The sequence below is a fragment of the Bombus impatiens genome, unplaced genomic scaffold (assembly GCF_000188095.3).
Source record: "Bombus impatiens unplaced genomic scaffold, BIMP_2.2 scf_0647, whole genome shotgun sequence".
Classification (NCBI taxonomy): domain Eukaryota; kingdom Metazoa; phylum Arthropoda; class Insecta; order Hymenoptera; family Apidae; genus Bombus; species Bombus impatiens.
This window is the reverse complement of record NT_177066.1, coordinates 610,488-623,913: the sequence shown is the minus strand read 5'-3', so window position 1 is coordinate 623,913 and position 13,426 is coordinate 610,488. Positions and strand designations below refer to the sequence as shown.

The following is a 13,426-nucleotide window of genomic DNA, read 5'->3' as shown; positions in this document are numbered from 1 at the left end:
GAAGAAACACGTCAGCCTCGATCGAGAATCTGCCCCGCGAAAGTCGAGCAGCCGACGCGTCGACGCGATGCATGATTCTGTGTCTCGTACTTTGCCACGTCATGTGCCTTTGATCGATGTATTTATTCGTAACAGCATCAAACTATATACCGAATGTTCCAGAAGTCGCGCAGACCTCTCGCGGCTCGTTTCTCTATCGCGCGAGTTTGCTTGCGAGGGATGTGCCACTTTTGGAGCGAAATTTCACGCGTTATTTTCACGGTTAATCGTATAATATCGACGGATTCGACGAATAGTATCGGTAGGATTCGCTGACGATTAGCGAGGTCCAAGACCACGAGGAAAGAAAATTGGTATCGCGGTAACAACGTACGTAGATATTCAAGGGTAGAAGGGGTAAAGTGTGTTCACCCTCGTGGGATTTCGGTGCGCGGCCTCATTGTCACCTTCGACTTTAGCCGCCGCAGCGTTCTGATCTATCTCTCTTTCATCAAGCACTCTTGGTCGATTCAGGATGCACCGATGCAGCCAGGTCGCTCCGCGCATGAGAAGTGGCAGCTGCGACAAAAAAGAATCGTTTATCCACGCCCTCAACCCCGTTTCCGCATAATAGATACGTAGACACGTACACACACACACACACACACACACACATGCGCGCATCTACCGACAGAGACACTTACGCTTACACACGGCCAGACAGTGACGCGTAGAGAACAAGAAAGGGAAGAAAAAGAGAAATTGCTTCGATCGGTCGAAATTGCGCGAGTACGCGAGTCTCGTTCCATAACAATATGCATCGTAACTCTGGTAAGTACTTACGAACAATTCGAAACCACTTTGAACAGGTGCGCAAAGGTACGGACATTTTAACCGATCGGAACGCTTCGTTCGTTGCTCGTTCCGGCAGCGTTAACTACGTATACGCATTGAGTCACGCGTATGTACGCGTACACGAATAAACTGATTAAAGAGAAGCTAGAATTTCATGGAAAACTAATACGAGAGGGTTTGTGCGTTTGCCGTGTAGCGACCGCGTCATCGGTTCCTCTTTGATTAGATTCGGCGAATCGAGACGCGTTCGATGCAAAGTAGCAATCGCGTTTCTGAAAGTCTGATCATCCGATTGAATTAATCAGTACCGAACGCTGGTTTTCCACCGCGATCTCGCCCCCACCCCTCGTCGCTTTTGCAATCCTATCGGCCGATGTTTTGAGGAAAAACGTGAATGATTCACGAGGTCGGTCGAGCCCGTACATAACCAAATTAAGTGGTTTCCTAGACGTCCGATTGTCTATGCCTGATCGATGAAATATTCCTGGAAGCGCGGCGTTCGTTTTCCTGGAAAGTCGCAATTATGTTTCGATTTGATCACGATCGACCTAGTTCGAGCGAGATAAATCATCGGCCTGTAGCCGATCGCCCAGCTGCCTCGAAGGAACCAACTATCCGTTAAGATTCGCGAGAATCCAGGCGAGACTGTTGTCCTTTATCGCGTATTCTATATGAGAAAAGTTGCGCCGAGTGATTTTCTATGGCAAGGCAAACTAGGTCGGAAGTAAAAGTTGTGTAATTGCGGGTCTATCGGTTCCGATGGTCGATCCCTAGCGAGAAAAGCCATCATAGCTATACGTAGACGTATATTTCAGTAAGAACCGCGGTAAGAGAGACGAGAATGTCGGTGCTAGTTTCGCGAAGCAAAGTAATCGTAGTCGGTGTAAAGTTGATTTGCTGCTGCGACATTCTCGAATGGCTCTCTCGAATTTAAATAACGTTTACTAGCTCGTCGCTATAAACCCCATTATCGCGGCTCGCTGAAACATCCTGTCGAGACGGAAATCGTAATTCAATTCGAAACATTCGCAGGCGTTTTCTTCGTCTCTCGCAGATTCTTCGAAACCTTCCGCTTTCTTTGGAGACGTTGGCGAACGACTACGACGAGAGGAACGGTTATTCCTTCTTTTTCACAATCTTATCCGCCGTGCGGAGAAATCGAGCCGGCAGAAATTCACTAGTCTCTGGAGTTCGATTCGCCGCTCCGTTTCCACGTCTTTTAATTTCTCCTTGTCTCGCTCGATCCACCGTTCTCTCGACAACTCTCGCTTCGCCATACTTTTTCTCCAGCCATTCGAAGCAGCGCGGATCTTCGCTAACGTTTCTCCAGATATTGCTGTTTCCTCGCGTTGATTTAATCGCGACTGTTCTGCTCGTAACACGACGATTGCGAAACCACGGATCGCTTTATCTCGCGTTTCGCGGTACTTCGCGACGCGTCTCGTTCGTCGAAGGATTTTCGAATTCCGCAGAACGACGTCGCTCGTGCAAAAAGTTATCGCGCTGTGCTCGATCGCGTTAAGAACCTCGCTATCGGACTGAACGATTTAGCCCGCGTTAATGTCCCATTAAGTTCTGCTGGTGTCGGTTATATCGTTCTACGAACCGCGCTATTTATCGTATCGCGAACGACTGTTTGTTCGTCCTGACGTACGAGTCGCGTCAATTATAGACCGCGATATTATCCAACGATGTAAAAGTTTCGATTGTCACCGAACGCTCCACTTTTGTCCGTTGCGTTTCCAATTTGCTCGGGGCACGGATAAAAACCGCAACGTTTTCCTACGATAACTTTTTGTCGTCGCTCGTGTTTCGCGGATGTGCCACTTGTTCGTTACAGCTATAAAACCACCGTAAAGGCCATTAGGTTTTCCGTTCGGAGGGAACAATTACGAAAAAGACGATGGCCAAGTGAAACACGAATATATTAAAAACCGATGATATCGATCGGTGCAGGCGATATCGGATAGACTCTCGATTATACGAGGATGGCCTACGAGAAACGACTACGTAAGGATCCTGAGGATCGCGCGCAAACTTGTCTAGATAGGAAATGGCCAGGAAAAGGCAACGGCAGTGAATCGAAGCCGGTCGGCCGATCATTTATTTACGGATGTTCCGGCAACCCTCGATTCGAGTGCACGCGAGTCTCGATACGCCTTAACGCGCACATTCTCTATCGGATGCTTTAATATTAGTCGCCGTTCCATTCATGCTACCAAGAGGCTTCTCGATTCATTGTCATCCATCGAACGCACCATTTGTCTTCTCAATGGTATCGCGACTAGCTTCGAGAATTTCGATCGTATTAAGAAAGAAAAGGCGCGAACGACACGGCAGTGAGCTCACCGATGGCAAAACGCGCATCCTTCGAAACGAGCTATTTATATTTCCCTTGGAGCTAACGATTTTTCCATCGTTCGTTTCAACGATCACAAAATAATTAGAAAGTTTTTCGTTCGCGTCCTAATTGCTCGCCCCTGCCCCCATCCAGGTTCGAGTAGCTCGTTCAATGTAGCTTACTTTTCCACTGTTTGACCTACTTACCATCGATGGTGAAATATTTTAACCCCGGTTCTCGTTCAATTACGTCAAACCGATTTTCGAAACAAAGGATTCGATAGACAGCCGAGAAATCCCCTCGTGCTGCGTCATCCAACGACATCTGTCATAGGCACGCAACCGAACCCTTTTATTTTTCACCCTCTGCGCTGACAATTTCAAGTTCACCCATTGTTCGAGCGTGTTACTCACCGCTTTATCGACCATACCGACCCTTCGTCCGAAGGTCTGGTTAAAAATTTCAAGGATCCACTCTCTTATCGAGGTGGGCTCGACCGCTGGCTAAATCGAAGGCATAAATAGCGCGGTAAACATCGAAATACCCAAGGTACGGCCTTAATCTCTTAAGGGTTCGTCGTTGAATGCGAAAGAACGACGAGTCGGCACGGTTTCCGCCGAGGAAAATCGATCGAGCCTGCGAGAAAATTCGCGAATATGATCGATGGCCCGCGGACGGGATGTCGCTCGCGGGGGAAAAAATGGAACGTTTACCTCGTAAATATCTAGCAGCAGAAGCGAATCTCAGTTTCCACGTCGGAGTTTATTTGCTGGTTTATTTGCGGGCCAAATTGTTTTCGCATCTAACGCGGATGCGCCCCTCGAAATCGGGGTGGAAAAGTTTGTTTGTTCGAAACAGCGTTGTCCTTGGCGAGTCGTTGGAAAAGATGTCGCCGACAATCGTGTGCCGAGCTGGCTATTGTTCGAATGTGACGAAGAACCGAGTTAGAATGAATCCGACTCGCTCGGCCTACTCGTCGCATTTGCCTAACGGTGCACGCTCTTGAAATATTGCCAGCTGCGATAAACGAACGCCTACACCGTCGTTCAATGCGACTCCGTTTCCCTTCGAACGGCCGTGTTACGCCGTGAAAAGGGAGAAAAGCGCGAAAGAAAAGGAAAAAGGACGGAAGGGGGAAAAAACGAAGAGAGAAAAAGAAGGGGGACTCGTGTATGGAGAGAACGCGTGTACGCGGCAACCGGAATACTCGTTTTATTCGCTCAAACATTCGCAGGCCGCCTGTCCCTTTCAAACGTTCTACTTGTTTTTCGCGTGTATCGACGTATCGACAGTGCAACGCGCTCGCACGCCTCCAACTTTCCTCGCGATTTCCCCGGCTTCCGTTTCGTCTTCCACGCCGCCATTCTGCTCGTCCTGGAAGAATCTAGGATTCCTGGTAATTGGAACAGTCTCGGAGGAAATTTTGACGAAATAAAGACGAATAGCAGGCTGCAATTACGGCATCGCTGCCAAAACGCGATATTTCTGTTGCTTGATCTGCTCAACCCAGTTTGCTCGCAGTTGCTCCTTCTATACATCCCCTGTCAGCGAATAGTCGACGTTGCGTATAATTAATTATAACGCTGTTATCGGTAACAGGCCATTAACCGCGTCTGCTGCCTGCGATCGATCGTTACTCGTAGCGGTTGATGTACGCGAGTTTTCTTCTCGTTTTCCTTCGTTTGCTCGCGCTCTGGTCTCACCACCTAAATACGATCGTTGCCGTACCCTCTGAACGACGAAATCGTCGTTAAGCGATCAGTTAAATCGACGAGATTTCGGTTCGACGTGTTCGTTCGTTGGGGGCCGTTTCTCGTTTTTCAGCTTATCCCCTTGGCTCGTCGAGCGTCGACGATTCATACACGACCGCGCACATACATGGCCGTCGTTAATTGCACGGTGAGATCTCGTCCCGACTCATTTGTCCGCCGCACTTCTCCGTTATTCTTCTCTTCCGTCCTGCTCGAGTTGCCAGTTTCTTTTTTCGGCGAAAGTGGGTCAAGGTCAGGGCTGCCGGTACCCAACGTTCGCAGGACACACGAGCGCGAATATGCGCCGGTAGCACGAAAACGCTTGGAAAGCGTCGTAAAACTGACTCGACCGGCTGACGTTTGCGACCGGCCACGGCGGAAAGCTGTATTACGTATGTAGGTTAAAGTTTGAAAGACGGAAATTCAGCGTGGCAATATTCGTGACACGGCACGCGCCGCTAACACAAGTCACGGCGAGCTCTACCGCTTCTGGTTCGACGTTAATTGGTCAATTTCCGCGATCGTTAACGATCTCGCAGCGTCGATGGCGCGTCTTGATTAGAAAGTTGGCAATCGGTTCTCTCTCCGTTCTAAATTCAATTACTATCGCCGATCGAGCCGCGCAGCTGGCGTTTAACTGGCCGTCGACGGCGATTCCACCACGCGAAAACGATAATCGTCGATATGGTCGGAAACGATGGGTAAAAATTTGACGCGTGATTTGTCAGACGATTCTTCGGCCCTCCGTCGTGGCTGAATTAAACCAGATCGATCGAAATGTCACGATACTCGCGTAGCCCGAAAGATCGCTTCTCTCTCTCCTTTTTACTTTCGTCGGCAAAATCGAAACGTGCCGTTCGTTCGTTTACGATTCGTCGATAATTGGTCATTTTTCCAAGTGTTTTGCTCCGCTCGATACGGAACGCACTCGATACCGACGAATTGGCCGCGTCTCGAAATAGCAAGCCATTTACGACACAAGCAGAGCTCGGGTTATCCTGAAGAAATTTCGAAGGAAAACGAAAGAGTGCTCGATCGACGTACGAGCACAGCGATCGTGCTAACTCGTATAAATTTGTCAGCGGCTCGAGTAAGCAGCTTACCCGCCTCTCGTGCGCTTAACTTAGCACGCGATCGTGCAAACGCGCAACTCACAGTCAGCCCGTTCGACGTACATCCACATGGTAGCGGTTTCCAATTAACAATATCAATTGGCCGTTTTTCATTCCGTGTATCGTGTACGCACCAACCAGAAAACGGTACGACAACAAAAGCCACGCCCATTTCCATGATACACCATCCGCGACTAGGGGTTGATTTTCCTATATTTCCAGATGAATACGACGCGTCACGATACGTCTGCCGAATATTATTCCGCTCTATTTATTATTCTTCCATTCTGTGCTCGTTCGCGTGTCCTATTCTATCGTGTGCGTACGCGTGTACGCGGCCGGTTATTTCGTCTCGACAGGGCGAGTCGTATTTTACTCGATCGAGACGCTTCCTCGCGAACCTTCTTACCTCACCGACATTTTCGTTAGCAAATATACCGGCACGGCGGCCAGTATTTATGGTCGCGGAGGAAAACTACTCCGCGTTTCTTCGTAGCTGCTTTCTCCGTTTGAGGGAGACGCTGGATTTTCTGGAGCGAACCTCCTTCCCGCGGCAGTTTGCGGCGGATGTACACAAAGGTCGCGATAAAACTCGTCGATGACGACCGACTCGTACCGTGTCGTCGTTTCTCCGCCAGTTTTTCCTCGGAATTTCGCGATTGATAAATATTTAACACCTGCCGTCTCTTTTGGCGCTCGATGGCTAAATTTAAATCCGCTTAGTCGGCGAAGATTCGTCTCGGACGACACGAAGTAGTTCTTGGCGAATACGAAAGCTTGCAGGCGGTGCTTTTACCAATTTTTTTGGCCACGATGCCCCGAAGCTCGGTGGAGAGTTCGCGACGTCGCGTCGGTTTCCGTCACTCGACCCACTGCTGTTCCACTAGAAGCCCTTTAACCCGAACGAACTCGTGCAATTTTTAACAACGCGAGCAAATATCGCCGCAGGCTCACTGGCTGGAAATCGAAGGACGTCTGCTCCGTTGGCACGGGTCCGCTAAGAAATTTCCTCTGTCAAAAGCAGTGCCGTTCCGCGCCAGTTTCGGCAACTGTTTTCCCCGCGTAAATCCTACGAATTCTTTGGTCCTGTCGTCTCGCGACCGTGCAAACGATCGACTTAATGCGGTCCCATGAATCACACGAGAAATGTACGAGAAGCGTGGCTGATCAAGCGCAGTTATCGAGAGATCTTCGTCGTTTGGAAGGGATTATATTAAGTTGTCGGAAAAGTGTCTTTCTTTTACAGACACGTCTTTTACAACGATGCATCTTTATACAAACATGAAATCTAATCTGTCGAGCCTTGTGATCCTTATTTTGGTAGAACAAAATGAATCATGCGTAATTCGATAAAATAATATAAAACAGAAAATGTTGTGCATCGATAATTTCCTTATAAAACGAAAGAAACTTTTCGGGCAACCTAATAGAACGCTCTGTATCGGCGGTTCTTAACCTGTGACGGACACGAGGGACCACGAAGTGTCCGTCACCGGCAAGTTACTATGGTATCGTTTGAATGAGAAGTATTTTATCTCCTATTTATTTACGATAAATCTCTTCTCTAGAAATTTACGAGTCGTCGATGAACAGTCGACGAATATTTTATCGACGAGATTGAAATTTTGAGTGAAGTCTGGGCAAAGTCGCGATAACGAAAGAATTATTTAACGGAAACTAGCGAAAGGTTCGGAACCGCTGCTCCGTACAATTGAGAGGACGACAGAAGAGAAAGTTGAGCGAACAGGCATCGTGATTTTAGACGCAACGAAACTCTCGACGAGTCAACAGAACTTTTAGTCGAGGGTACTTTTTAGCGGAAAGTGGGCCTCGGTGATAGACGCGAGGAAACGAACTCTCTTTGCTCTCGCTCGCGTTTTTCCTTCCTCTTGCTGGACTGTCTGCTAACGAAAGTTACGAGTTTTGACTGACGCGATTTCAAAAATATCGCGGCGGTCTCGTTCGACACGGCTACGTAATTCCTCGTCCATTTGCTTCACCTCGTACATTATTTAACCGTTTCATTTCACCAATGGATCACAATTCACGCAACGTTGAAATAGTCTTGGTCTCGAAGGTGACTCGCTACTCCCAAGTGGTCCAGCGAACTGGAAAACGCGATTCGCGACGAATCGCAGGCGAATCTGTGTCGAGAGATTACAACGTTTGCAGTTAGCGTGGATTTCGCTGGAAAGAAAATTGAATATTCCACTGTGGCGCTCGCGAAGCCAAAGTAAACTCTGATATTATTGATTTTCAAACGAACCGCATCTTTGGTAGCGCAAATACCGTCATTAAATTCCGACACGATTCAGCACGGCAGCAATTGTTGCCCGGAATAATTATTAAATCAGGAATTTTCAAATAAAACCATTCTAGTGAAAATCACGCAGACCCGCCGAGAAAGAATTCATAAACCGAGTCACGCGCGCATTTCCCTTGTTATTATTGTTATATTTCGTCTGTGATTTCGTTACTCGGTTACGGTTTCAGTCTTCTAGATGCTCGCGTGTGAAGGGATGCGTTGCGGTCCTCGTAGTCCATCTCGTTAATTACAAAGTTCATTACCTCGTCGACGCGATACGACAACCAGCCACACAGACACATACCCGCACACATAAAGACGTACTCCGGCGACAGAGTTGACGGCTAAGCGGAAATATGGCACTCGCAGCTTCGGTTACACGACTGTCTGCCTTTATCCGTGTCATCTTTGGGTAGCCACTAACAATTCCACCTCTATCAACGTTGAAACCATTTCGAACTCTGCAGCTCACCACAAATCGTAAAGGAAAATAGAACCGCGTTGCTCGTTTTCTGCGCCTTGTCTAAAGAAGCTACACGCACCTATCGTTAGGGGGAAGAGAAACACGAGCAGACGCAAAGAAAATTTCGAACGGTTGTATTTCTTCTCAACGCGTATATCGTGAGAAACTGGGAATTCGCTACGGCAGATGATAAAAAGAGACAGAGAGAAAGTCCTCGAATCAAAGATGGGACGACAGTCAATGATAATTGAGGAGGGAAATTCAATTCAAACGCTTCGTTAACGAGCTTTCCCAGACCCGTCTGGCGGCTCCTGAGCGAAACTTGTCGGCGACGCGCCTTCAAATTTAAGATTCTGGTTCCTTTCACGGAAAACCATATCACGAAGTTCCGCTCGCTCTTCCCAACGACGTCGACTTAACCAACCTCGTCCCAACCGACATCCATTCCGATCCGCCTGATCATTCGCATCCAGCAAGCAGCAACTATTAAGCGGGGAAAAACAGCTGCCGGCAGTATAGGCGGAACAATCATCTGCGGCCAGGGTGAAAACGTAATTGGCAAACGCGACGGGATGCAGTGCGACGTCGCGGAATTACGAGCTATCCAGCTTATACGCGTCGGCTACACCGCATCATTATCTCGTTCCGTGGAGTGTGCGCGCTCATCTCGTCGGTTCTGTGCAAACTACGTCGCGAGTATGCGCGCGGAAAACACGACCCTTGACGAATTCGTAAACATCGGGCAACCCTTGTACGACGTAACAGGTAACAGCGACAGAGGGACTAATAGAGACGCGAGCGTTTCTCGAATTTGAAAAGAAATTGGAGGCGAGGATACGAGGCAAGGCAACGGAAGGAGGACGAAGAAGTACATCTCGTATTTATTCGATCACGGTTGTTTCAACCACCTTTTCCGTCTTCGTCCCTCGACGATCCCGGTTTCATCGCCTCTGGATATTTTTCGCCCGTGCGAAATTACTTTTCATCGCGTCAACGTGTCGCGTATTTTCCGCCTCTTTATTTATTCATGGTGGCTCTTCTTCTTCTTCCTCTTTTTCGTTACTCCTCCTCTTCCGTATCGTTCTCGACAGATCGATCTGTCGGGTAGAACGCGAAGAACAGAGTCTATATCCTATTAACGTCATTGTTTATCGAACGATGGAAAAACGAGTAGGATATCGTCGGCATCGTTAGTACACCTTCTTAGGAATGTCTAACTGTACGTGGTCGAGGATAACTGCAGGAAATCGAATAGACTATTGTTCGGAAATCGTTTCGCTAATTCGCGATGCGCTTATTGTTGCGCGGTTAAGTCGCGGCTGCCTCTGTAACCTCGATTCACTCGCGTCTCAACGAACAAAAGGACAGGAACTTTGTGTATCAGACTGGAAGCAATAGGCGCGACACTCGCGATCCGTGGCCAAAGCGCGTTAGTCGACCACCCGGGAGCATCGTGAAAGCGAGGAATTCGAGGGAGTTGCACGTCGAGTATCCCTTAACGTTTCATGCATAGTAGACGAGAAAAGTCATTCTACTAGTCATTCGTTTGTGGCCTCGAAAAGGACAGGCAAAGGGAGGGAATAAAAACGAGCGAAAGAAACTGTGTCGCGGATGAAGACGCGCGTCATTCTACGCGATCGCTCGAACGCGCGTCTACATGTTCGAACATGTTGGAACGTGAGTGACGCTCGAGTTGCTTCGCGCATATGTCTCTGCTGCTTTAGAGATCTCAGTCCCCTACGATCTTCATTGTCTGGCGAAACGTCGATTTGAATAGGAACGTAGAAGCGCGTCGATTGTCTAATCTCGTTAACGTGTCTAGTGGATAACGACGTGGGTAGCACTTTGATTAGCTGCAATTTCCAGCCTGCGAAAGATCTGCAGCTTTTTACAGGGACAATGTTTTTTCGACTTTCCAACAGGATGGCGTGAGCAAATTTTAGGCACGCGATCGCCTCGATAACGTGTACTTCTGTGTTATTCGGTAAAGTCATCGATCCCAAAGTCTGCCGAGTATAGATATCGTCCGAGTTCGCTGGAATCGGAGGCATCGAAGCCACGAGGGTGATCGGAAGCATAGGTAAGACAGGAGCAGAGCGCTCCGATTGATCCGTAGTCGAATCTGAAGCACCGTTCGTAAACACGGGGTATCGGGTAGTCGGGCTAAAGGATGGCCCGGTGAACGACGACGAATTGCGGCGGTTATAACAACCGAGTGTAATAATAATAAAAAAAAAAGAAAATATGAAACAGACAAGTAAAAATTTAAAAAAAAACAGAAAAGCGATAAAAAAAACAGTATGATAAGGAAAAGTGTAAGAAACGGATGAAAGAAGGAGATCGATGTTGTATTGAGAGACGAAATGACGTGTGTGTTCCAGCAGCATCCGAACGCGACGAACAGTAGCGAGACGAGCGTGGGTGGCGTGTCGGGTGCATGCGGAAGCAGCGGCATACCGGCGGGTGGAGAGGCCGGGTGCAGCAGCAGAGGTGGCAGCAGCAGTGGTGCCGGTGGCACGGCCGGACAGGGCTGCGAGCAGGCAGCCCTCGGTGGCTCCTCGTCTCATTCCAGGGAGAGCCACGCCAAGTTCAGGCACGGCTTGCTACAGCTTATGATCCACACGATCGATCCGCTCCACGACGGTCAGTCCCGCGCCGGTATACCAACTCCACACTCTATCACTCTCGCTTGCCGCTTTGCCTTAGCGCTGACAGCACGCTCTTAGCTGGTAGTCGTTATATTTTAGCCATAGTTTTCTTTCTTTTTAGACGTCCTACGATCGAACAATCGAACCATACTCTCGCGGCCAAGACTTTTAAGCGGATCCCGGTAGAGAAACCGGTAGTCGCGTAATCGAAACGACGTTGGTGTTTTACGAGTTTCGACGAGATTCGGGTAATTTTCCTGGCACGAACGTCGTAAACGCTCGGCAGTGGTCTGATTTCGCGGCAATGGAAATCCGCGGTTGAAACATCGCGACGAACCGCAAACCTTCGAAGAGCTCTGTCGGATAAAGTGCTTTTAAATGTAGAGTCACGGGTATGCTTACGAAGACCTCCGGGACGGCATTCTTTCAGCCTCTTTCCTTCTTTCTATCGACAGGCAGGTCAAGCCCGTAATCCTTAACCCGAAGTGTAACGCATCGGGGAACGTTTCTTTCGGTCACGAAACATCGAAACGCGATTCGGAAAATATCGAAATACGTAGAGTTCCACGGTAGTGTCTGTAATTGTAGAGGTAGTTCCGTGCCATCAAACGGTTTCCCAAACTAACTTCGTTAATTAACTGGTAGCCGTATGGATGAATATCATTAAGCGGATGATGGAACGAATTTTAAAATCCCAATTGAAATATATTCAAATCCGAAGCAAGTCGTTCCAGAGACTTTGCGCTCGTAACTCGTTTAACCTACATACAGATGCCATTCTATTTTTCTCTCTCGCCGCCGACCCCTCGACATCTTTACGTTCCGTGAAAAACATTTCCTTCTTTTCTTTCCTCCATCTACGGTCTACGGTTTGGGAAACACGCGGCAAATCGAATAGTAGCATTTGCGTAATTGTCCATCTAGCTGTACTGGTTTGTTGCATGACCGATCACTGTGTACCGTTGCGTCGGACCAAGTAATTAAACGTTGCGAGTACTCGACGATAACGAGCTCACGAGAAGTTCAATGTCGTGCACGTCGTGCCTAGGAGCCTGCGTACGATACAACCATTGGATGCACGTATCACTTAGAGATCAGTAGAACGACTGTCGTCACGATCAGACGTTACTCGTTACGCGATCGTCGAATAAGCTTCGCGGCGAAGCGATGCAACCAACGTGGCGTTTCCTCTTTTTGCTATTGGATCGCCAAAAACCTTGAGACAGAATAACAACTATGACACTGGAGTAGATACGCATCTATCGGCGTATCGACTAGCGATAGGAACGACAGATTAAACGCTAATGCGACGTTTCGACGATGACTGGTAAATAAATGAGAAAACGTGCTCGTTACTCCGGCCCTCTGTCCTTTGTACGTATTTATAGAGCGTGGCCTCATCGCGGGAAAAAATCCAATCCAGGATACTATTTTTCATTGCGCCGTCCATGTTTCACGCTGTACGTATAATAACGACAGATAAAACGGTGAACGTCGTTCCGAGAATCGGACCGTGTATTTTTTCGCGACTGATTCGGAATCTCACGGGCGAAAGGTAATTACCGTTGTGATTCCGCGTATCGCATTCTCGTGACGTTTCTAACCTCCTCCTCCTCCTCCCCCCAAACTGGCGTTCTCTTTTCTCGCGCGTAGATCGGTATAGATCGGAGAGATTAGAGCGGCCGATTGACCTAGAAATTAGGAGGGAAATACGAGCCGTTCGACGGAAAAGCCTCTGTAAACGTTCTCGCAGCAAGTTTGACAAAGACAGTCCGGTTTCGTTTATCGTCGATGTAAAAGGGGCGATCGTGTTCCTGACATCTCGCGAAACGAACATCGTAAATTCTTTTACAGCCATCCCGCGTGAAATTCCGATCGATCGATCGATAACTCCCCGTCACCGTGGCGAATAATCGTTACGCTTGGCCGCTCGGTTCCGCTTCGCTCCGCGTGTCGGAGGACGGATCGCGTG

General features: G+C 48.5%; 1 protein-coding gene across 2 annotated transcripts in view; it reads left to right on the top strand.

The window, feature by feature from the left end:
- Window positions 1–13,426, top strand: part of LOC100743513 (sodium/potassium/calcium exchanger Nckx30C) — a 47,295-nt gene that overhangs the window by 9,343 nt on the left and 24,526 nt on the right. Inside the window, exon 3 of one of the 2 annotated variants that reach the window (XM_012389587.3) lies at window positions 11,191–11,464. In XM_012389587.3, the coding sequence (XP_012245010.1) occupies window positions 11,191–11,464 (274 nt within the window). Of the gene's footprint in view, window positions 1–11,187; window positions 11,465–13,426 lie in introns of both variants that reach the window. The other variant, XM_024369885.2, reaches the window with a different exon arrangement.